We start from the raw sequence: 22602 nt of genomic DNA, 5'->3' as shown, positions 1-22602 counted from the left end.
TAAAACCGGAAAAGACAATATTAGTTCCTGTCATTTAAGAACCGGCCAATCAGAATTAATGTTTAGACTAGTTTTTTCCAATGTTTCCAACTTATTTCTAGAAAAACTAACCTCTATTTAAGGCTAGTGATTTTTCAGATTTGACAAATGAATAAATATTGGAATTTGATTCATATATTTAATTTAATGAAAAACTGGTGTGAATATATTTTATGAGTGCTGATGATTTTCAGTACTTTTTAATTATATATTACGATTGTGCTTAAGATTTACATGGTTAATTACGTCAGGGAATTAAATATTTTGAAGGTTACGTTTTGACATTTTTTGACAGACAAGAATATGCGAGCATCGCATTTTAGATCATAATTATCTAGAAAAAAGTGGTAGTATCCTGTTTTGCAAGAAATAATTCATTCTTTGCTTTAAATAGTTGATTATTTCATGAAAAGTGTTTTATGAATAAAATTTTTGTTATTTTATAATCAACTATTGAAAGGTGTGTCATGTTAGCTCATCTCTTGTAGTTCTTTATTTATTGTATATATGACAACAATTTAGAGGTTAGAAAGAAGTGACGATTGTTCATTTAATTAGAAAAAAAAGGACAAATTATAGAAATTGTCAAACGAATCTTTATAAACAATGGCAGCGGGAACAACTTTACAGGTAAGAAATTGAAAAAATTCATCACTTAATTAGATTTTTTGTATGATTGATACTTTTAATTAACTGTCTAATTGCTCTTATCACAGAAAGCCATCGATTTAGTCACTAAAGCTACTGAGGAAGATAAAAAGAAGAATTACGAAGAGGCTCTCAGGCTTTATGAACATGCTGTAGAATATTTTCTTCATTCTCTTAAATGTTGGTATTTATGTAATAGAATAAGCAATTGAAATACCAAAACAATGATTTCATTCCTTAGAAATTTTACAATGATGATAATTGTTTCCGTTTTTTTTTTTTATAGATGAAGCACAAGGTGATAGAGCAAAGGAGAGCATCCGATCAAAATGTAATCAGTATTTAGATCGTGCTGAGAAATTAAAGGCACATTTGAAAAAGGGAAAGAAAAAACCTGTTAAGGCTGGTGAAGATGATTCAAAAAGTGAAGATAAAAAAAGTGACAGTGGCGATAGTGATACAGACAGCGATCCAGAGAAAAAGAAATTACAAACCAAACTAGAAGGCGCTATAATAATGGAAAAACCAAATATTAAATGGAGCGATGTTGCTGGTCTTGATTTAGCTAAAGAAGCATTAAAGGAAGCTGTTATCTTGCCTATTCGATTTCCTCATTTGTTCACGGGGAAACGAGTTCCCTGGAAGGGAATATTACTATTTGGGGTAAATCAAAATAATATCCACAATTTGAAAAATTAATTATCTAATATATATATATATTTATTTTTTAGCCTCCAGGTACTGGTAAATCATATTTAGCAAAAGCAGTAGCCACAGAAGCTGATAATTCGACATTCTTTTCTGTTTCTTCGTCTGATTTGGTGAGCAAATGGCTTGGAGAATCTGAAAAACTTGTGAAAAATTTATTTGAATTGGCTCGACATCACAAACCTAGTATCATTTTTATCGACGAAGTTGATTCTCTTTGTTCGTCACGATCCGATAACGAATCCGAATCGGCACGACGAATAAAAACTGAATTTCTAGTACAAATGCAAGGTAGGAAATTTATTTATTACTAAAAAGAAATGAGGTATTTAAAAAAAATGTTTAAATCATTTTTCAGGCGTGGGAAATGACAATGACGGTATTCTAGTCCTTGGAGCGACCAATATTCCTTGGGTTTTGGATTCGGCTATTCGAAGAAGATTCGAAAAGAGGATTTACATTCCTCTACCGGAATTACAAGCGCGAGCAATAATGTTTAAATTACATTTGGGAAATACGTCACATTGTTTGAGTGATGAACATTTTAAAGAACTTGCAGGCGCCACTGAAGGATATTCAGGAGCTGACATAAGTATCATCGTTAGGGATGCTTTAATGCAACCGGTTCGACAAGTACAGACTGCGACTCATTTTAAAAAAGTTCGTGGTCCATCGCCTAAAGATCCGTCCACAATTGTCAATGATCTTCTCACTCCATGTTCGCCTGGCGATCCTGATGCTATTGAAATGAATTGGATGGACGTGGAAGGGGACAAATTATATGAACCTCCAGTTACAATGGTCAGTATTTTTAAATTTAAATATTTAAATTAATTATTAAATTTAAAATCATAATGTTTTTTTTTTTAATTTTTAGAGAGATATGATGAAATCGTTGTCGACAACTCGACCAACAGTCAACGAGGAGGATATGGCGAAATTAGAAAAGTTCAAGGAAGACTTTGGCCAAGAAGGTTGATATTATTGGTATTTGGCGAGAGAACAAGAGTTTTCAGGCACACGAATACTTGAGTTGATCACGCTTGCCTTATTCCCTTCCTGGACATCACTCTTTCTCACGACAATTGAATCGTCGTACCATCTAGAAAGTATATCTCTTTGTCTCTTACAATTTTACAGCAAGAGATTTAATTGCTAAATACCACTTGTACATTATCTTTATAGTTTTCTTTTCCTCCTCCTCCTTTCTCTCTCTCAGGTCGAAAACTCGTCGACACATAATAAATAAGAAAGATACTATTTTTTGAGATAAACGAACTTCGGACCTTTTAAATGTCTTCTTTTTTTAATCGCTGTACACTGTGTAGTGGAATTAAAAAAATAAATAAATGTACGAAGGACTGGAGAAATTCGAAAAAATGGATTATGCATGATATATATATAAAGGTACAGATTAGATAGGAATTTTAAGATAAAGTTGATAATAGAAGAAAGTAGAATGTAAAACTGATAGATTCAATGCTAATGCATATTAATCATATTTAACATTTTATTACAAATTTTGTTACGCATTTTTACTTTGCAGTTTATCAGATGGACTGAGAAAAATTTTTTGCTAAAGATCGCTTTTGAAATGAAAGACAAAAAAAAAAAAGAGTTATTTGATCCACTTAAAAACTCTTATACACCGATGTAAATGTATGTGTGTTATAAATAATCAGGACACTTGTTCTTATGTAAATTATTTTTATTGTTAACTAAATAAATAACAACTTAGACATACAGCAATCGAATTAAATTGGATTTACAAGTTTTATTTTATTTTATTTTATTTTTTTAACAGGATTAAAAGTATCAAAGATGGTCAGTCTTTCATAGACTCTGGCTTATAAAATTTGAATCTAAATACACTATCGTTATTGTGATGTCGTCGCGGAAAACTCGCACAACTTCACTTGGAAGTGTTAAGTACTGTGATAATTTTCCATGATCGATACCAAATTCAGTACCACCAAGGGCATTTCTTAAAAGATGAGTAGCTGCATTACCATCGAGTGGTTTCATTTTTAAACCCTCTTTTCTTTGTAATAATTTTTTATTAATCTCAGCTAAATTCACATCTTTTCGTGGTAATTTTAATGGTGTAAGTGTTACTTTACCTCGCATATGTTCACCAACGAGTTTCACTGCTTGCAATGGTGTCATTAAATCCCATAAACCATCACTGCCGAGAATTAAAAATTTATCACATGGTCTTAATCGATGATATTTAATTTCTGGTTTTGCTGTCAGGTACGGTGGTGTATGATAATTTGGTGGTATGGCATTTTCACCGAGAAATGGCACAACTTTGGTTTCCAAAATTTCCTTACTCCATTTATATCTAAAATCGCCGAGTGCTCGCAATGGAGCTAATTGACCAAGAAGTCGTTCCATTTTTATAACTGTCGTCTTTTCATTAATTGGATGTTCAGCAAGAATTCTCGATACTTCCGTTTGATTATCAGAATTATGCTCCACGGTCAATGCTTTTGCTGTCCATGTGTTGTCCTCTAAAAAAAAAAAAAAGTGAAAATTTCTATAAAAATTACAAGAAAATTTTCTTCTTAATTTATACCTGAAAGAACTCCAAGAATTGCTTGACAATCACCAACACCAGCAACATGAATATGTGGTCCTTTAATATGAGCGACAACAGCAACCGATCCTGACATTGCAACTGATAATGTTCTCGCTGAATTTCGTCTATTCATTTCATTTAATGCTTCATTTGATAAATCATTATCCAATCGAAGAAATGCCTTTTCAATTGCATCCTCTATTAAAAATTCATTTCCAAATTGTGTCTCAGACAATTCTCTCGTAAATGATAAAAAACTTGACCGATATAAATCACGGATCTCTGTGACAAATTCCACACTATCTTCATAAGTTTCAATTAATTCTAATTCATTTTGACTGTTGACTGATTGCAAATATTGTTGCAAAAGATCCTGAGGCAATAAACAAGCCGAAATATATTGAAATAAACGTTTTGAAACAACTTGAGCACATGCTCCACCACCATGGCCATCAAAAACACCAAAAAGAATTCCTATAATGATAAATACCTGTTAATAAACGTTAATTTGATATAAATTCACATCAATTACCTCCGGTTAATAAACATTTTGCTTCAGATCTTGTATCCTCAATGGGATTATTAGATGCCAATTGATTTGATTCATAATATTTAACAATATTTGTCGAATTTATTTCCTTATTAAATTCATTAGTTTGTAAAATGTCAGTAACCTAAAATTAAATGTGAAATAATTTTTTAAATATATCTTCAATATATATAATTATCTAATGAATAAAATAATAATAACATCAAATAGAAATAACCCTAAGAAATATAAGTGTTTCAAAAGAATGTTTATACTTGCAAAAGAACTCTTTTGACTTTTATATTACAATAGCAATTAATTAATTTAAATATATAAATGATGCATGATTAATAATTTAAATTACCTCCTGTGGTGTGAGACGTGGTAAAGCAACGTAGAATCGTAAAAAATTGTCACCTGTATTGCGTTTCGCATAATTTGTACATAAATTAGTGCACTTTTCAATCAAACGACAAAAACGAAAATGCATGACCATCCTCTCATCAAAAATCCTGCTTTCTATTTTAAATTCTTTAGCAAATTTCTCTCTCAATTCCTTTGCTTTTATTACACATTTTCATGATTTTCAATTAATTTATAGGTTAAGTTCAAATATTTTTTTTCCGGAATTAAGCAAATTCTTTGCGTTTTTTGTTATGGTAAACTTGAACACTTAATAATGTTTAGATTTTATTTGTAATTCAACATTTTTTAAAAAACTTGAATGACTCGGTATTGAATGAAAATAAGAAGAAATTTTAAATATTTTTTTTTTAAACTAACATACAGAGCTTGATTCGTCCAAAAATCTGAATCACTTCTGACTTCTGTTTGTTTCTGTTCTAAAAAAAAAAAAAAAATTAAATTACGCCGTATTAAAAAGAATTATGAATTTAAGAATGTAAACATTCATTTTTTTAAACGTTTGCGGTATTTATAAATATTTATAAAACACACAATAGAGAATATAAAACATCAATTGAAAAACAGCCTAAAAATTAAAAATTTTTTAAATATGTTTGTATCAGCTAATAAATTTTAAAATTTCTTTTTCATTGTAAATTTAAAAACACTTTTTTTTCATTCTACACTTGTAATTAATTAATTGATTAATGAAATTTTTTAATTTTTAAAAATAATTTTAATTTTCCCGCAACGCACGCGCAGAAAGACAATTAAAGTTACGCCATCTAACGATCAATTTAGAAACTAACGATTTAAATTACAATCCACTTTTGATTTTGTCATGTCTCCAACGGTCCGGCGTGCTTGGTTTAGCTTGTTTAAGTGTTGTTTAGAATTACGTTAATTATTTTGTGAATTACGTGCAAAATAATATTGTTATTGCATTGAAAAACACAACAAATTGATTTTATTAAGCCATAAAGAAGGGTAAGTCACAAAAATATAAAGATAATCACAATAACATCCGTTTATTTACAATAGCGTTACCTGTCAGTTTGTTAAAAGAGCTTGTTTTATCGTTTTGTCCTTTTTTATTCTTAAAGATAATAATTTCTTGAATATTTCACATGTTAGAATTTATAATTATTTATTAAGAAACTTTCATAAGTGTCAAAATTAATATTTTTATAATTAAAGGGAAAAATTTTTGTTGGTTATAAAAACATGTTTTTGTTAATAAATATTTAATTAAAATAAATTAATTAATATCTATATTTTTATATTTTTACATATTAGTTAAGAATAAATGTAAATAAAAATTTATAGTTTCTATATAAATTACTTTAACAGAACTTGATTTTAAAGTTCGTATAATTGTAATTATTTTTTAATTAATCGTTAAAATATTTTACCATTATGTTTAGTAATATGTATTTATTGAATATTTCACAAAAAATTGAGTGAAGCTAACAATTTTCATTCAAGTTTTCTTATTTTTCTTATGGCATTGCTGGCAGTTACTCAAGAGAAACTTTCTTATAAATTGAATTTTTTTTTAATGGAATAAATTATAAATAGTAAAATAAATACAATTTCGAAATCTTATTTTATTTATATTGTAAATTATGACTGGAATAAATAATTACAAGGCCCAGTCTTAGTTTATTAAAAAAAAAAATTAATTCACAATATTATTAAATAGAAAATTGAAATATTTAATTTTTACAGGGCACATGAATCATCATGGTGTTCAATAAAAAAGACTTGGCAAAAGCCTTTTCTCCCAATAAAGCAAAAAAATTCGTGAAAAAAAGATTATCAGGCACAACAAAACCTAGTACAAGTGGCAGCACAATGAGAAAAGATACAAGTGCCGAAACGAGTATCAAAGTAATTGTTCGTTGTAGACCTCCAAATGATCGTGAAAATCAAGAAAATTATCGAACAGTTATAAAACTTGTTGATGATAAAATGTTAATTTTCGATCCAAAAGAAGAAGAAAATCCATTTTTCTATCGTGGTGTTGTACAAAAAGGTCGTGATTTATTGAAAAAACAAAATAAAGAATTGAATTTTATTTTTGACAAAGTTTTTGGCATGGATTCATCAAATGATGATATATTTCAAGGTAGCACAAAAGAATTAATTATCAATTTACTTGATGGTTATAATTGTTCTGTATTTGCTTATGGTGCAACTGGTGCTGGAAAAACACATACAATGCTTGGAAAGGAAGGTGATCCTGGAATTACATATCGTACAATGTCGGAATTATTTAATCAAATTAATTTACAAAGAGAACATCGTGACTTTGATTTGGGTGTAACTTATTTAGAAGTATATAATGAAAATGTTCAAGATTTATTACACAAAAGTGGACCACTTCATCTTCGTGAAGATGGACGATGCGGAATAATTGTGGCTGGACTTAAAATTATAACAATTCATAGTCCAGACGAATTGCTTTCGCTTCTGGCAAGGGGAAATAAGAATCGTACTCAACATCCAACTGACGCAAATGAAGAGAGTAGCAGAAGTCATGCTGTATTTCAAGTTTATGTTAATATTACAAGTAAATTAGATGGTCAGGTAAAACAAGTGAAATTATCAATGATCGATCTTGCTGGATCTGAAAGAGCCTCGGCCACTGGATGTAAAGGTGCAAGATTTAAAGAAGGAGCAAATATCAATAAATCTCTATTGGCACTTGGCAATTGTATTAATAATTTAGCAGATGGCATTAAACATATTCCATATCGAGAATCAAAATTGACACGATTATTGAAAGATTCTTTAGGTGGTAATTGTCAAACGGTGATGATTGCTAATGTTAGTCCATCGAGTATGAGTTATGAGGATACATGTAATACACTGAGATATGCAAATCGTGCGAAAAAAATTAAGACAAGTATTAAGAAAAATATTGTTGATTGTCAAATGCATGTGACAACTTATATTAAAATGGTCGACGAACAAAAGAGAGAAATTGCATTGCTCAAGCAGCAAATTCAAGCATTGGAAAATGGTGGTAAAATTATTTCTTCGACGCCAAGAGACACGAAAACAGAGGAAAATAATAAATTACTCGCTGATTTTGGCAATAAACTCGAGGAATTGTATCGAAAGAAAAGAAATTTAAATGAAAAAATCATGTCTCTTGAAAGTACCGATAAAGTTTTGTGCTGCAGGATTCAGTACAAAAAAGCTGCCGATAATAGACTTCACAATTTGACAACATCAGTGGATGCATTATCACCAGAAGAGATAAATGCCAGCGGTAAATCGAGGCTCAACAAATCTCTCCAACATTTCAAACGTCAACGGGATGGCATTCAAAATCAAATGAATCTCGTCTGGAAAGAATTGTCCAAGGTTTGTTGAAAATTAATTTTCTTTTTAAAAACAAATTTTCTTACACTAAAACTAAATTAATTTTATTTCAGGTTGAAGGGGAATTGCAAGCACTTGAAAATCAGATTAAATCCAAAGATCTAACTGAGAAATTAAGGGAGAAAACATTATTGTTAAAAACTGAAATTGAAAAATCAAGATTACAACAACAATGCGAACATGGTAAACGTATCAACAGTCTTGAACAATGTGAAATGCATTCTGACTTGACAATAATCAAAATGTTGAGTTCAACAGTTCAAACTTATTACAATATGATGAGGGGTTACGGAACCGTGAATGAAAGCATGAAAAGTGAATTTAAACAGCTCATTAAATCATTAGAAGGTGTACGTAATATCAAATGGTCCGATATGGAATTAACAACAACAGAAGAAGATTTTTACAGTATGACAATTCTCGATGTTCTCGATAATCCGCTAACCAATGAGATGCCAATTTTCCAACCAGTTGCACTCAATGAACAAAATGAATCTCCAAAATCACTCAACGCCACACCAACTGGAATTGCAACAACAATGGATCCTCACAATTTAACTGTTACTTTAGATGAATTCTCCACAATTAATACTGACACATTAGAAACAGAAGCCGAGGCCAGCAATAGAACCATTGACATCAGTAATAAAACAATAGACATCAGTAATAAAGCCATTGATACCAGTAAACTAAATGGTACCATCAATTTACAAGAATCAAAATTCCGTAAACGTATTCTTCATGACAAAAATAATGGTCCAGGACGAACGCCACCGAAATTTATTAAAAAAATTTCACCTAAAAATAAAGTCATTCAAAATACCACCGGTAAGGAGAATAATAAGGAAGCGCCAAAACATCAATTATTCATGAGCGCAAAAAGTATTGCTATTTTAAATAAATTGAAAAGTGATAAATTAAAACAATTACCACCACCACCGCCGAGCAGTAATTTTACCATCAATAATGAACAATCGGATACAACACTCAAGGTCGTCAGAGGAAAGGAGAGGCGAGCTCTTACTTCTTCACATCATCCTTACCAGAAACAAGTCGTCAAACCAAAGTAAGTTAAATATTTTGCTGAATTTTATGTCAGGCTTAGCAAAAGAAGAAAAAGGGAATTTTTTGTAAACTCTGTAAAAGCTAATTTACAGTTGATTTGTTAACAGATCTACTACACCAGCTTTACCTTCGTCTAGGGTTCCCTGGTAGTTTGAGCGAGTCTAATGAATTTTTGTTTTTAATTTCAAAATATAGTATTCTTTTATTATTGTGTACAAGATAAGATGTATTGTATATATTTTTTAAAAATCAAAACACGAACGCAGTATGAGAAATAAAATATACTCTAATAGCTGCAACAATTTTCTCAAGTTGATTTAGCAATACACTTGTCATATTCTCATTGCTGATTTATTTTGAAGAAACAAAATCCAAAAAATACTTATAAAATCACTACAAAAAATAACGATCAATAAAAATAAAATTTTTCATTAAGAATATCAATTGTCAAAAATAAAATTTACGGTACCAAAGAATATCTATTTTTTTTTTTTTTAAAGAACAAATTCAAAATAAATCACGAATGAGTTTTATTTTACTTTTTTTTTTTAGAAAGCAATCACGAGAGACAGCACAAATATTTTTCTAAAATAATGACGAAGAAAAAATATTTAGAAAAATTTTTATTATATTTTTTATGTAACGATTTCTAGTTTTTTTTTTTTTTATTTTAGTTTTATATCACAACTTAACATCATATATTTATTCAGAAATTGAATTGAAACGCACGAATTGACTGAAAAAATTTGATTGTCTTTGAATTTTTAAATAATAATTATTATTGTTATTTTATATCTAAAAAAAAAAAATGTGAAATAATAATAATTTATCGTAAGTTGAAATACATTGATTTGAAATCGATGTCCGGTGATTAATGTTTTTCACTGCAATTTACTGACACTCTCACTTAATGAGTTGTTTGAATTTTATTCCAGTATTTTTTTAAAAAAATTTAATAAATTGCAAATATTACGCTTATAAATAAAAGAAAATATATATTACGATCGCATGATAATTAATTTTAGGCGTTCATATTAAGCGTAAAATAAGCAATAATTTGATATTAATGTTTTGTAATAATATTTTTAGTACATTAATAAAATATTTATACTTACAATAATGTTTTATTCCATTATATACTATTGTATTATTATACATTTTAGTATATATTTTACATATTATTAACATAATTATTATAATATTTAAAATAATTTAAAATTCGATGTTACAATTTTCTTAGAATGTAAATAATTTTCAGTTGTTTGATTATAATTTCGAAAATTTGCTTTATTGCTTTTTCGTTGTTGTTTCTTCTCTTCCATCAAGTAAATTATTTTCCAATGCTGACTGCAAATTCAAAAAGAAAAAAAAAAACTTTTATTAAAAATTTTTTTTAGAAATTCGCAATGATGAAAAATTGCTGACAAATTTTGAATAATCAGAGATAATTGTATTTTTTAAAATTTTAGGAATAAAACTGAAAAAAATTCCCATTTTTATAAAATTGCTCTGATTAAATAGTAAATTAACAAAAATTTCCGTACATATTCATTAAGTGCTCGCATTACACGTTCCTCAACGTCCTTATCAACTTCTGCTGATGATTGTCTTCTGCTGCTGACAATTGTTGGAATAATTGATCTTGATCTGTCGAATAATGAAGCAAATGATTGCAATAAAAAAGCTAAGAATGCAAGTGAGGCGAGCACGCTAATTGGATCAAAAGTTCTGAAAAAAGTTGAACTTTAAAAACTATTAATTAGAAACTAATTACGTTTTAATGATCGCAACTTTTTCTTTTATAAACGAATTATTGGATTTTAAAATATAAGAAAATTTTTTTTTGATTTTTCGTTAATAAAGAAACATTGCGAAATTAAAATACAAAAAAAATAATTGGTTTAATATTACTTACGGATAAAAAGCTGGAGCTGCAGGTGCTCCATGTCCATATGAACCATAATAACTTCTTGCTTGTCGATTTGTTGGTTTATTAATTAAATAATCTGACGATAAAATAGGACTGTTTGTAATTGGAGAAATATTTTTAAATCGATTTACTAATTTACAAAGATACGGCTGATTGAGAAAATTTGGATTATTGCAATTTGGAACAATTGGCGTGTTAATTGGATGTAATCTCGTATTTTTCGACAAATCCGACAAATATAAATTGGGTGGCGTTTTTCCGAAAATCTTCTCAATCCTATAATCCATTAGTACAATTGTCCAAAATATGATTTTCTAAATAAAAAATTACTTTTATAAATAAAAAAAAGGACAATTTTTTTTTTAATAAGAAATACTTACAATAGAAATAATTTTACAGATATCGATCATTCTCCAAAAAATATAAAATAAAATTTATGTCCATTGTATGGAAAAGAAACAAAAAAAACTCGCGAAAATAAATAACGCACTGTGGTTCGTCTTCAAAATTTCATTTGCTTTTATACTTTATATATGATACTTAAATCGCGTGCACGTGATTTATTGTCAATGCTCCAGTAAGTTTCGTCACGGATTCGAATTCAAAATTACTTTTGAATTTATCATCATTTGCGTGCTTTCATTGTAACGAAAAATTTGTCCTAGTAAAAAAATAAATAATATTTAAATTCATCGTCAATTCAATTCACCATTAATCTCATTTATTACGGTTTTCGTAATACCGTTTTATAATTTTTTTTGTTGCTTTTTGAAAAAAATGAATTTAAAAATAAAATTTTACATAACTTATTTTTATTTTTAAACTTATTTTAAGTTGAATAAATTTTTTACAGCTTCTTTGTATTTATTTACAGAATAATCGTCTTCTCCATTATTTATAAGATCTGAAACTGCAATTTTGTATTCTTCAGCATGAGGAATAGATTGATAGTCAATATCTTTTGGTGGTTCAGGCCAACAGAAAATGGTAATTAAATTCTCTCGACTTTTATTTCTATCCCAATCGTAATATTCCATATCGGCTTCACATTTTTCAGCTTCCCAAGGTTCTACTTTCTGTAAAATAAAAAAGAAATTTTGAAAATTCAAATGCAATTCTATAAAAATGAAAGAAATGAAAACTCACCCAAGATTCATGATATAAAGCTGTAATAAGATAATGAGCATAATCCATATTTTGTTGTTTTAATGGACATCGATCTGTTGTGATTGTGATATAATCGGTCACTGGATCATATTTATCTTTAATTAATCTAAGAAATTTATCTTTAGCATGTGCATCTAAAGTGAGACTTGACAATTTTATTCTTAAGCTCACAATTCTTGCCAAAGGTTCTCGTATTGTGGGTGATGAATAAACATAATCACTTGTAATTACTTCGAGGGGAAAGTGTTCAGTACATTTTTCTTCAGTTTCTAAACCAACTGGCCAATTAGTGCAAAATTTTTTAATTGCTTCACAATGTCTTCGTATTGCTGGCGGTGTAAGATGTAAAAAATTGGGAATTTTCATTAATTCCGTATTACCATATTTAGCAGGTGGTGCTTCATTATTTAAAGGATATCCTTGTCTAATGGGAAGTGGTACAGATGCTGGATGAAAAGTTCTTGGTCCAGGCCAAACTGACGGCCAATCTTGATCAACTTTCATTTCTAATTCTCTTGGTGGTAAGACTCTTTTTTTATGTTCTGACTTTTCCTTTTTTTCAAATTTTTCTGGTTTTAGCATTAAAATTCGAAACCCCTCTACAATAAATAAAAATAAACTTGAAATCTAAATCATATATTGTTTAAGTAATATAATTTCAGAACAATATTATGTTCAATTAAAAGAAATATTATAAATTTTCTATTTATTATTGTAAATTAAATAATAATTATTTTGTGATAATTAATTTTTATTTATAAAATATTGGAGTTACTTACCGGAATCTTTTTTACCAGTAACTCGAGGTGCATTTGATTCTGCAACATATGTGGCACAAAGTGATGGAGTTTTTTTTATTGTGGAGAAAATGTTTTTTTCACACAGACGTACAAAAACTGACATTTTTAAATAATTTTTGTTAATCACTTTTTTATAAACAAAACTTTTGTAAATACTTTAATCCTAACCTATAAAAATCGCATGTTCATTTCACTGTTCCATGAATTCAAATCCACTGTTCCGTGTGGTATTATTCAAAATTTGAAATAATAAAAAGAATTTTATAAAAATATTTAAAATAAAATAATATCGCTTTGGTTTTTTTTACAAATTTTGTTTAAAAAACTATTTATCTTTATTTAAAATCTTTAAAATATTTTTTGAATTTTTGTTTCTTTGAAAAGTGGTTCAATTTCAACGTTTCATATTTCAACAAATCATCAGGAGTGTAACAATTGATTTTTCAAATGTCAACAAGAAAAAGTTAGTTTATTATTTAAAAAAGAAACGTTTTAAATATGAAGAAATTATTTTCTTATACGACAAAATTGGTTTATTGAAAGATATGAAAAATTATAATTTTTATAAAGTTGCAAAACTGTCTTAACCTAAAATGTGTTTATTCTCGACGATGACGTTCATTCAATGTCTGTGTTGATGATGACATTCCTTCATTTCCCATACAAATAAAAATAATCATGGCTTCTCCTCGTCCAAAATCACCTCGTCCACCTATTTCGGCAAAAAAAGATGAAAAAGAAGAAAGTTTTTGGGATAAAATTGGCACACTTGGTCGCAAGAAACGTATCAAAGAAGGTATGTAGTTATAAACAATTTTTATATTATTTTTTGTTTTTAATTTTTCATTATTTACAAAAGTTTCGTGGGTGTTATGGAATCAGATGATTTCCTTTTAAGGAATCAACCCAATTGTGATGAAAATTATAATAATAATATAATATTAGATTTATTTTTAGTTTTAATCAAATTATTTTTTATTTCAATTAATTTTTGTTCCGTTATGTTTGTATGTTTCATTTTTTATACAGTTATTTATTATTTATACAGTTCAAGAGGTACAGGAAGAGGGAAAATATGCCATCGATTCACCAGGATGTGCAGCAAATCCTGAATTACCACCTGAAGAATATAATCTTGAAGAAAATGAAGAACGTTCAATGATTGAACCAAAATCATTAGAAGATTCAAAAGTACTTGAACTCGTTACAATTTTAATTGATTGGATTAACGATGAATTAGCTAATCAGAGAATTATTGTGAAAAATATTGCTGAAGATTTATATGATGGTCAAGTTCTTCAAAAACTTTTAGGTAATTTTTTTTTTCAATTTTTTGAGAAACTTTTGCCTTTGTAAAAACGAATATTTGATTTATAAAAAAAATTTATTATAAAATTGAAGATATTTAACGAAAATTTTGTTTTCTAGAAAAATTAACGGGACGAAAACTTGATGTGCCGGAAGTAACACAATCCGAGGAGGGTCAAAAGCAAAAATTGGAAGTTGTACTTCACGCTGCTAATCATGTTCTGGGACGTTATCCACCATATAAATGGAGCGTTGAGTCTGTGCATTCCAAGAATATTGTCTCTATTTTACATTTGTTGGTTGGATTAGCACGACAATTTCGAGCGCCTATTAGACTACCGGAACGAGTTGTTGTTTATGTTGTTGTTGTAAAAAAGAAGGATGGACAATTAACTCATAGAACCGTGAAAGAAGAGATTACGTCCACATACGACGATGTGGGAATGCGTTGCGAGAGAGATGCTTTTGATACTTTATTCGATCAGGCTCCAGAAAAATTGGCCGTTGTTAAAAGGGTCAGTATTTTGTATTTTTAATTCATAATTCAAAATTTAATAAATTTGTCTTTTCTTTACAGTCTTTAGTAACATTTGTAAATAAACATCTAAGTAAAGTTCATTTAGAAGTAACAGACTTGGATTCTCAATTTCATGACGGAGTATTTCTCACTTTACTATTAGGACTTCTTGAAGGATTTTTCGTACCCCTGGGAAGTTTTCATTTGACTCCAAAGAATCATGATCAAAAAGTTCACAATGTTGCGTTTGCCTTTGAGCTCATGCAGGATATTGGTTTACCGAAACCAAAAGCAAGACCAGAAGGTAATTAAACAAAAATTGTTTTAGAAAAATATCACAGATGATTATTATTTTTTTTTTTTGTTTATTACAGATGTGGTCAATTTAGATTTGAAATCAACTCTTCGTGTTCTTTACAATTTATTTACAAGATATAAAGGAATCAATTGAAAGAAGTCTGAGTTATATCGAGAAGAAATATACTAATATTACTAATTTAAAAAAAAAAAACGTTTTAACGCAAGATAATGAAAACTGCCATGTTTGTAATATTTTAAAAATCTACGAAGGGCCAATTATTTGCCAAAACAGTATCCTTTATTTAAAATAATTTTTAATTGAAAAAATAATGGCCTGGAATATTCGTTTAACACAACTACTTTTATTAACCGCAAGTGTCTTATAACAGGAATTGTCAATGATTATAGATTTTTAAATTACAACTTTAATAATGTTTTAATGAATATAAAACTTTTTTAATGGAATTTTATAAAACTTTTTAATGAACTTTTAATGAATTTGATAAATTTTAATGTCAGCTCTATAATCGAATTGTTTTTATTAATATAGTTGAAATTTTATAGAATTAACAAATTTACATGTAGACATGTACAAATATACTCATATACTTGTATTTATTTTATAGAATAGAATATATATATTTATATTTTCAAGTGGAACAAAGTGTTTTTGTCTTTTATTTAGAAAATTTCATTCCATTTTTATAAATTATAATAGCCATTTATTTTTTGCAATTTGAATTAAAATATATTATTTTTATTATTTCATGTTTCGTGATTATATCATTGTTGTTGTTTTTTTCTTAGTGAATTGTTCGCGAGATTTCAGTTCTAAGTCAAGGTGAATTGATTTGCGATGCGATCATCTGATGTATAAAAATATTATTTTTACAATTGATTCACGAATGAAAATGTGGAGCAAATTGTGCCAATCTTGATATAGAAATAGAGTAGGACATGCAGGGACATACCACATAAAGACAAAATCTACAATTTCGTATGAATATATAGAGAGATATAATGATATATATATATATATATTTCTGTGTCTATAGAGTGCAGATAGTATATAAAGCTATTTCACCAGATGATTTCAAAGCACGCGATGCTGATATCAAACCAAACGCCTTCTTTCTTTTTAGTTCTGCTTCTAACATTATACGTGACAAATAAAAGTATAAGAAAAAAAAAAGAAAGAGCCGTAATTATCCAAACGGCGCCGATTTTTCACGAAAGGTGCTTATACTGAATATATATCTCATTTCATTCAGTTCACATTCAAAGTTTCACGAATCAAGATCGTTCTATTAAAATCACACCTGGGCGAATTTAGATTTGAAATTCAAACTAAATTTAACTTTTTTTTTCGTAAAAAAAAGTCTTTTTTTAATGGAATTTTTTTATATACAATTTTTTACTGTTTTATAAATACTATACTAATTTAAAATAAATAATATATTTTTTTTTTATTAAAGAAAATTTATTTTTAAATTTCGAGTGATAGAATTTTTATTATATTTTTTAAGACTGAGAATTTATTAAAAAATTTTGATATTAAGGAAAATTTAATCGATTTTTATTAAAGAATAAATTTTTGAAATCTCTTTTTTTATTGTCAATGAATATCGCAGCTCTTGAACAAGTTCTCACTGAATCGAAACAAATTTTATTTAATCATGAAAAATTTTGCGAAACCAAAAAGAGGTAACGATTAATTTTAAAGAAATTAATAAATGTAATTTCTGCGAATTTTAATATTTGCATTATGCTAAAAGAAAAGGAGTTAATTTAATTTTTTTTTTAATCCACGTTTAGTGAGAGTATGGAACATAATAACAGTTTTTCGGATGATGATTGGCAGCAGCTTGCTGAGGATTTTTCTACATTTGAAAAAGAAATTGAAGATAAGAAAAATATTGTTTCGCGAAAAAGAAATTGGAGAAAATCAAGTATATTTACAATTTATGCGAGAGTTTTTCGTGTTGTATTGTCGAAATTTATAAAAACGACAGATTTCATTGATGAAGAAGAACATCGTCGTGAATTGGACGAATTAATTTTGCCCAGTAATGAAGAATGGCGTCATCAAGTTTATTATCAACTTGTTGATCTTCAACGTTTAATGGATAGAAATTCAGAAGAGAAGGAGTGAGTTTTTTTTTTATTTTCGTGAATTATTTTTTTTTATTATAATTTGAATTTATAAAAAATTCAAATTTTCGATTAATCGAAATTTAAAAGCAAAGTTCAAAATGCTTGCGTTAACCAGTTAATTTACGAGCGTTAATTAAATTTTAAATAACTTTTTGAGTCTTTTATTTTATTTTCTACATCTATAATTTTAATATTGAGGTATATTGACGAGAATTAATTTCTTTAGCTCAATTATCAGTTATAATAGTCAAAAAATTCTTTTTTTTTTACTTAATTTTTTTTGTTGCAAAATATTTTGACATTTGGTTGTTTTTATTTTGACATAATAAACAAAATAATTTTTCGTAGAATGGATTCTCCGTCAAAAAATCCATTGAAAGAGAACAAATTATACGAATGGGAACCTGGCGATAAACATTTTCCTCGAAAACCGAAAAAAGGAATAAAAGAAGAAATTCTTTTTTCTTTGGCAACAATTTCTTCAGCAAGCGGTTCAATGACTGAAGCTTATATAGAACCAGGATGGCGAATTCGAGATATTATTTTAGCAGCAAAAGTTCTTCAAAAAGATGATTCGTCATCTAATTATGTCGATGAAGCTGAAATGAGACGTGTTTTTGGTTTAGTTTACGATGTCTTGAGATGTAAGATTTCTTTTTTTAAAAATTAAATTTTTTTTCAGTATTAAATAAATTAATTTTTCTGTATTATTAAAATTAGATAAACACATATTGAATCATGCATTGGAAGATGTTGGATTTTGGCATCATTATAAAAATCTTCGAAAACAGGAGAAAATTGTTTGGCTTTTGTTATACGATATGCAAGGGAGAAAATTTGCTCGACTTGGAAATAAATTGGCTATTGCTGAACGTGAGAGAGCTTTTAATTTAGCTAATCTAAAATATGTGGAAGATTGTCTTCTTGAAACAAAAACACGATTAGCAGCAAGCGTTTCAAGATTGCGAATTGGTGGTTCAGCTTTAACGCTAGGTAAAATGTTGAAACTTGAAAATAAATTGAAAATTAAAATTAATTTTGTATTTTTTTTTTTTAAAGACGATTTGCTGCCAAGTCATTTAAAATCTGCAGAGGGAATTTATTGGAATGAAGAAAGTACAATAGCCTCAGGATGGGTGAATTCAATGAAAATAGCAAGTAAAGAAGAATTTATAATCGAAATGGAGAAATTGGGATTTCAATATTGTGCCAATTGTGAGGAAACAAATTTGGATGAAGAAAATTTTGTTTTTGATTCTCTTTGTCCAAAAGTCGTTAGTTTTCATGAAAAGAGTCGAGAAAAATTGGCAACATCACAATTAGTTCGCAAGCATTGTTTTATTTTTTTGGTATGAATTTTTGAAATATCGATATCATTTTTTTTTTCTTAATGTTTTGAAAAATAAAAAAAATGAAATTCTTAAAATTATTAATTTTTGTTAGGAAAGATCGCTTTGTTTGGGAGCAGCGAGTTTAATGAAGGCAATTCAAATGGGAAAATTATGTGGACCTGTAATTTTAACTCAGTGTATCGCTCCAAGACACACTGCGTATGTTGCGAGTCTTTTGGCTGATATTGAAGATGCTGGACGACTTTTGGCCTTTGGCACTGGAGATCAACATTGCGAATATGAGAATTATTTACACCACTTGGGAATAACGCATCAACAATGTCGAATTTTCTCCGAACAGTAATTTAATCTTTTAATAAATTTTTTAACATTTAAATTAATATTTATATATTTTTTTTTCTATTTTATTCATGAGCTATAATTTAAATAAAATTATTTTGAAAATTATTTTAGATACATTTCTCCGCCACCATCATCGGAATTGGAAAGAGCGACAATAGTTTTAGCGACACCTCATTGCAGTTATACGGGAATAAATGATATCGTCGATTTGGCAGTTGCTCGTGATGGAGATTATGCACTTTTGGAATCATTAACAAGCGATGACGATGAACTAAAACATCCGAGAACACTTCTTGCTGATCAATTAGCAACATTAAAACACGCATTAACAAAACCTAATATTCAGCTACTCATTTACGAAGTCCATTCAATTTTGCCCTCGGAAACAACAGAAATGGTGAATCAGGTTGTCGATTATGCCAATGGAATTGCCAAGGAGAAATATATTAAAGAAACAACTGTGGGTTACGTCTTTGACTTTGATCTAATAATTTTTCTTTTTCTTCTTTTTTTTTTTTTAATTCTTTGACCTTCTTTTTCAGAGTAAGAAAAAAATACCAAAAGAAGTTGGTGAAAAATCACCAAAAATGTTGAGACCAGGAAAACGAAGACAATCATGTGAGCCATCGAATTTAGAATCGGAAATTTCACAAAATCCCGAAGAAGAACAAGAAAAAGAAGAAGAGACTTCAATTACATCTTATCCTGATATTAAGGTAACATTTGTGTTACTAAAAAAACGGAAATTCACATAAATAATTGATTTTTTTTAGGTTCCAGATAGTGATGTTTTTGAAGTTTGCAGCGTTAATGATATTTATGATGAAAATTGTGACAATCTTTTGGAGGAAGGATGCTTTATAGCGTTTATAAGACGAAAAGAAATGATGCAATTTGATTCACTTTTTATGATTAAGGTCGCTGAGTCAAAAGGATTATTTGGCGATCCCAATAAACAACCGCAAAAGAAAGAAGAAATAACACCAATTATTCGACAGTCCTCTGCCGCCAGTCGAAAAAGCTTCAAACGTGCCAAGGTTTTTATTTTCAATTTACAAAAAAAATAATAGATTAATTTGAAAAAATTTTGTTTATATTTTTTTAAATCAATTAAAGAAATTTTTTTTAAATATTCATTGTTCGATAAGGAATGAAATAAATAAATTCGTTCAATTTAAATTTTAATTCTTTCTCTTTCTTTGCATATAGATTCAAATTGATCGAATCGCTGCACCGACACATTCCTCATTACTAAAAGCACAAAAGGAAAGTCACATTTGTCCAAGGCATAGTCAACACATTTTAAATGACGAGGATTCACTACTGACTCAGGTACGCGATACTAGGCGTGGCGATATTCGTCGATGGTGGGAAGATTCGAGTAAATATTTATTACATTCATCACAATGTAATTCCGATTGTAAATTTCGACGAATTCGCACCGATCCACAAACGAAAAAATTACTCTTTCCCTCTCATGTTCAAAATATTATTTACTCTATTGAAGATGAGAAATTCGATATAAAATAGTTAAATTTTCAAATTTTTCACTAACTATAAAAATATTATATTAATATTTAATTATAATTATATAATAATAATAATTTAAAATATTTATATTTTAAACAAAAGAAAATTAAAGAATTAATAATTTGGAAATACGTAAATATATTATTATTATTATTATTATTTAATTATAAATTTTTTAATATGAGAAAAAAATGTATTTTGTCATCATTTGATTTTTTGAATGCTGGGAATTATTAAAAGAAACAGTAAATTAAAAGAGGAGTTTCTATTACATGAATCAAGATGGAAATAAATTGTTGCGTGCAAGTCGTAAACTGCTTGCAGTATAATTTTGCTTTTATATTGCTACGCCGCATGAAGTGTAATAATTCTTTTCGTGCCAAATAAGCAGTGCATGTCATTTATATTTTGGCTATGAACTTTATTATACCCGTTCTTAATTTATTCACTTCAAATTACAAATTTTGAAGAAAATTAAAATAATGACTAAAATACAATAATTTACTTCAATTTTTTTTTAATTCTATACTATTTTACTTTTTGTTTAATAATTTACTTTAATTTAATAATTTTTTTAATGAAAAAAATTTAATTAAATTTGGTTTAACATTTTTTTTTGGGAGGCTTTCTTTATTTTTGAGATTAGTCGAATAATTTTGTTTATTTATATTTTGATTTAGTTGCATCTTTTAATTGTTAACCGATTTTTAAAAAAATATATTTTTCTTCATTCGCGTGATTTCTCACAAATGAGAAAATTATAGTCTGGAATAATGGGTGCATTCAATTTCAACGGTTTCCGCATATAAATTATACGCTCTTGTCCTACTTTTCTTTAAACGGAACATTTTATAAAACTGTATTTGTATTTTTTTTTTATAATTATACCATTTTTTGTTTTTAATACTTTAAATTTTGAATTTTAAATTATGTATTTAAATTTCTCTTCTTTTTATAATAATTTTTAATTAAATTTCTGTTTGAAAAGAATATTAATTATTTAATTTGTTTTTTTTATTCACTATTTTTGTTCTTTTTTCCACGATTTTATAGAATAATTCATCTGAAAAATGTCCTCCCTCATCAAATCAATCGTCACATTTAATCAATAATCGAGAAATTATTAACAATGAAAGAAGACAAATATCCGTTTCTGATCAGGAGAAAAGTGTGAAACGTTTAAGCACGTTAACAATTCGACCAAGCAATAATAAAATTATTTACAGTGATTGTGAGCGATTTAAAAATCAATATCAAACAATATCAGCATTTGGTGATCAAAATTACACGATTAATTCAAGGTTTGTTGCAAATTATTGAAGATATGCTTCAATGATATTAAATAAAAATTAATAATTAATAATTAATAATTAATAATAATTAAATATAATTTATATTTAACAATTTTCATCTCGATTAGTTTATATTGATTATTAATTTCTTTATATTAAATTATTATTTCAGACAATCACTGAAAAATTTAACTAAAGTTTCTCCGTTGTTTTTGAAAACACAATATTTTAATTTAGATAATAAATTGGAAGAAAAAGTTAATTTGAAAAATTTATCAAACAAAAAGAATGAATCGTTTATAAAAAATTGCCAAAGTTTTTATCCTAGAAGATCTTTAAAATATAGACAACTATATAGTGTCTCTCATTTGGAAACTGTCATGGAACAAACAAAAGGATTTCCATATCTTTTCCCCTCTGAAAATTTCCTCGAAACTGAATAAATAATTTTTTAATCTATAAAAAAAAATTTACAATAACAATAATGTTATTATTATTTATTTTTAATTTTTCTTTTTACAATTAAAAAAAATACATGATTACGC

The 22602-nt window shown here is 27.7% G+C and overlaps 7 protein-coding genes across 8 annotated transcripts; 4 read left to right on the top strand and 3 right to left on the bottom strand.

The window, feature by feature from the left end:
* Nucleotides 1–115: 115 nt before the first annotated feature.
* On the top strand, nt 116–3138 carry LOC127281847 (vacuolar protein sorting-associated protein 4). The gene is made up of 6 exons (XM_051305798.1): nt 116–669; nt 756–867; nt 974–1350; nt 1419–1686; nt 1754–2196; nt 2273–3138. The coding sequence occupies exons 1-6, from the start codon at nt 646–648 to the stop codon at nt 2372–2374; spliced, it is 1326 nt and encodes a 441-aa protein (XP_051161755.1). The 5' UTR covers nt 116–645; the 3' UTR covers nt 2375–3138.
* LOC127281846 (pyruvate dehydrogenase [acetyl-transferring]-phosphatase 1, mitochondrial) lies at nt 3119–5356 on the bottom strand. Its single transcript, XM_051305797.1, has 4 exons — nt 4870–5356; nt 4509–4650; nt 3974–4450; nt 3119–3908 (listed from the first exon to the last, which is right to left on the bottom strand). Exons 1-4 carry the CDS (start codon nt 4999–5001, stop codon nt 3229–3231), a joined length of 1431 nt encoding a protein of 476 aa, XP_051161754.1. The 5' UTR covers nt 5002–5356; the 3' UTR covers nt 3119–3228.
* A 375-nt stretch (nt 5357–5731) lies between these two features.
* LOC127281845 (kinesin-like protein KIF18A) lies at nt 5732–10485 on the top strand. The gene is made up of 4 exons (XM_051305796.1): nt 5732–5897; nt 6639–8282; nt 8354–9366; nt 9473–10485. The coding sequence occupies exons 2-4, from the start codon at nt 6654–6656 to the stop codon at nt 9513–9515; spliced, it is 2685 nt and encodes an 894-aa protein (XP_051161753.1). The 5' UTR covers nt 5732–5897; nt 6639–6653; the 3' UTR covers nt 9516–10485.
* LOC127281851 (uncharacterized) lies at nt 9892–12039 on the bottom strand. 2 transcript variants are annotated; one of them, XM_051305801.1, is made up of 4 exons: nt 11676–12039; nt 11281–11609; nt 10910–11108; nt 9892–10712 (listed from the first exon to the last, which is right to left on the bottom strand). In XM_051305801.1, the coding sequence occupies exons 1-4, from the start codon at nt 11703–11705 to the stop codon at nt 10653–10655; spliced, it is 618 nt and encodes a 205-aa protein (XP_051161758.1). In that variant the 5' UTR covers nt 11706–12039; the 3' UTR covers nt 9892–10652. The 2 variants fall into 2 exon arrangements, with proteins under 2 accessions (XP_051161758.1, XP_051161759.1); XM_051305802.1 differs by having other exon boundaries at nt 10910–11093; nt 11676–12028.
* Nucleotides 12040–12085: 46 nt separating this feature from the next.
* LOC127281849 (28S ribosomal protein S35, mitochondrial) lies at nt 12086–13474 on the bottom strand. Its single transcript, XM_051305800.1, has 3 exons — nt 13242–13474; nt 12442–13061; nt 12086–12371 (listed from the first exon to the last, which is right to left on the bottom strand). Exons 1-3 carry the CDS (start codon nt 13363–13365, stop codon nt 12120–12122), a joined length of 996 nt encoding a protein of 331 aa, XP_051161757.1. The 5' UTR covers nt 13366–13474; the 3' UTR covers nt 12086–12119.
* Nucleotides 13475–13690: 216 nt separating this feature from the next.
* On the top strand, nt 13691–16027 carry LOC127281848 (beta-parvin). The gene is made up of 5 exons (XM_051305799.1): nt 13691–14058; nt 14311–14574; nt 14691–15085; nt 15148–15391; nt 15462–16027. Exons 1-5 carry the CDS (start codon nt 13941–13943, stop codon nt 15536–15538), a joined length of 1098 nt encoding a protein of 365 aa, XP_051161756.1. The 5' UTR covers nt 13691–13940; the 3' UTR covers nt 15539–16027.
* A 160-nt stretch (nt 16028–16187) lies between these two features.
* LOC127281897 (uncharacterized) lies at nt 16188–22500 on the top strand. Its single transcript, XM_051305871.1, has 12 exons — nt 16188–16623; nt 17203–17535; nt 17890–18185; nt 18262–18534; nt 18601–18890; nt 18985–19232; nt 19347–19695; nt 19778–19951; nt 20009–20272; nt 20445–20567; nt 21819–22066; nt 22230–22500. Exons 1-12 carry the CDS (start codon nt 16475–16477, stop codon nt 22498–22500), a joined length of 3018 nt encoding a protein of 1005 aa, XP_051161828.1. The 5' UTR covers nt 16188–16474.
* Nucleotides 22501–22602: the final 102 nt, after the last annotated feature.

This window comes from Leptopilina boulardi, unplaced genomic scaffold, assembly GCF_019393585.1.
Source record: "Leptopilina boulardi isolate dan_hultmark-lab unplaced genomic scaffold, ZJU_Lbou_2.1 LbouV2_278, whole genome shotgun sequence".
NCBI classification, from domain to species: Eukaryota; Metazoa; Arthropoda; class Insecta; order Hymenoptera; family Figitidae; genus Leptopilina; species Leptopilina boulardi.
The sequence above is the reverse complement of the archived record's forward strand: the minus strand, read 5'-3'. Positions and strand labels throughout refer to the sequence as shown.

What these genes read in the sequence shown, in the direction of transcription:
- LOC127281847 (XM_051305798.1), top strand. Translation starts at nt 646, where the DNA reads ATGGCAGCGGGAACAACTTTACAG. An exon ending in CAGCGGGAACAACTTTACAG is followed by an intron (nt 670 to 755) that starts GTAAGAAATTGA and finishes CTCTTATCACAG; the next exon opens with AAAGCCATCGATTTAGTCAC. An exon ending in AGGGAATATTACTATTTGGG is followed by an intron (nt 1,351 to 1,418) that starts GTAAATCAAAAT and finishes TTTATTTTTTAG; the next exon opens with CCTCCAGGTACTGGTAAATC.
- LOC127281846 (XM_051305797.1), bottom strand. Translation starts at nt 5,001, where the DNA reads ATGGTCATGCATTTTCGTTTTTGTCGTTTGATTGAAAAGTGCACTAAT. An exon ending in AAAATGTTTATTAACCGGAG is followed by an intron (nt 4,451 to 4,508) that starts GTAATTGATGTG and finishes TTATCATTATAG; the next exon opens with GAATTCTTTTTGGTGTTTTT. An exon ending in AATTCTTGGAGTTCTTTCAG is followed by an intron (nt 3,909 to 3,973) that starts GTATAAATTAAG and finishes TTTTTTTTTTAG; the next exon opens with AGGACAACACATGGACAGCA.
- LOC127281845 (XM_051305796.1), top strand. Translation starts at nt 6,654, where the DNA reads ATGGTGTTCAATAAAAAAGACTTGGCAAAAGCCTTTTCTCCCAATAAA. An exon ending in TCTGGAAAGAATTGTCCAAG is followed by an intron (nt 8,283 to 8,353) that starts GTTTGTTGAAAA and finishes ATTTTATTTCAG; the next exon opens with GTTGAAGGGGAATTGCAAGC. An exon ending in AAACAAGTCGTCAAACCAAA is followed by an intron (nt 9,367 to 9,472) that starts GTAAGTTAAATA and finishes ATTTGTTAACAG; the next exon opens with ATCTACTACACCAGCTTTAC.
- LOC127281851 (XM_051305801.1), bottom strand. Translation starts at nt 11,705, where the DNA reads ATGATCGATATCTGTAAAATTATTTCTATT. An exon ending in TCTGTAAAATTATTTCTATT is followed by an intron (nt 11,610 to 11,675) that starts GTAAGTATTTCT and finishes TTTTTTATTTAG; the next exon opens with AAAATCATATTTTGGACAAT. An exon ending in GCAGCTCCAGCTTTTTATCC is followed by an intron (nt 11,109 to 11,280) that starts GTAAGTAATATT and finishes TAGTTTTTAAAG; the next exon opens with TTCAACTTTTTTCAGAACTT.
- LOC127281849 (XM_051305800.1), bottom strand. Translation starts at nt 13,365, where the DNA reads ATGTCAGTTTTTGTACGTCTGTGTGAAAAAAACATTTTCTCCACAATA. An exon ending in TACTGGTAAAAAAGATTCCG is followed by an intron (nt 13,062 to 13,241) that starts GTAAGTAACTCC and finishes TATTTATTGTAG; the next exon opens with AGGGGTTTCGAATTTTAATG. An exon ending in CTTTATATCATGAATCTTGG is followed by an intron (nt 12,372 to 12,441) that starts GTGAGTTTTCAT and finishes TTTATTTTACAG; the next exon opens with AAAGTAGAACCTTGGGAAGC.
- LOC127281848 (XM_051305799.1), top strand. Translation starts at nt 13,941, where the DNA reads ATGGCTTCTCCTCGTCCAAAATCACCTCGTCCACCTATTTCGGCAAAA. An exon ending in CAAGAAACGTATCAAAGAAG is followed by an intron (nt 14,059 to 14,310) that starts GTATGTAGTTAT and finishes TTATTTATACAG; the next exon opens with TTCAAGAGGTACAGGAAGAG. An exon ending in ACCAAAAGCAAGACCAGAAG is followed by an intron (nt 15,392 to 15,461) that starts GTAATTAAACAA and finishes TGTTTATTACAG; the next exon opens with ATGTGGTCAATTTAGATTTG.
- LOC127281897 (XM_051305871.1), top strand. Translation starts at nt 16,475, where the DNA reads ATGATTTCAAAGCACGCGATGCTGATATCAAACCAAACGCCTTCTTTC. An exon ending in AGTTTACGATGTCTTGAGAT is followed by an intron (nt 18,186 to 18,261) that starts GTAAGATTTCTT and finishes TATTAAAATTAG; the next exon opens with ATAAACACATATTGAATCAT. An exon ending in TGTCGAATTTTCTCCGAACA is followed by an intron (nt 19,233 to 19,346) that starts GTAATTTAATCT and finishes AAATTATTTTAG; the next exon opens with ATACATTTCTCCGCCACCAT.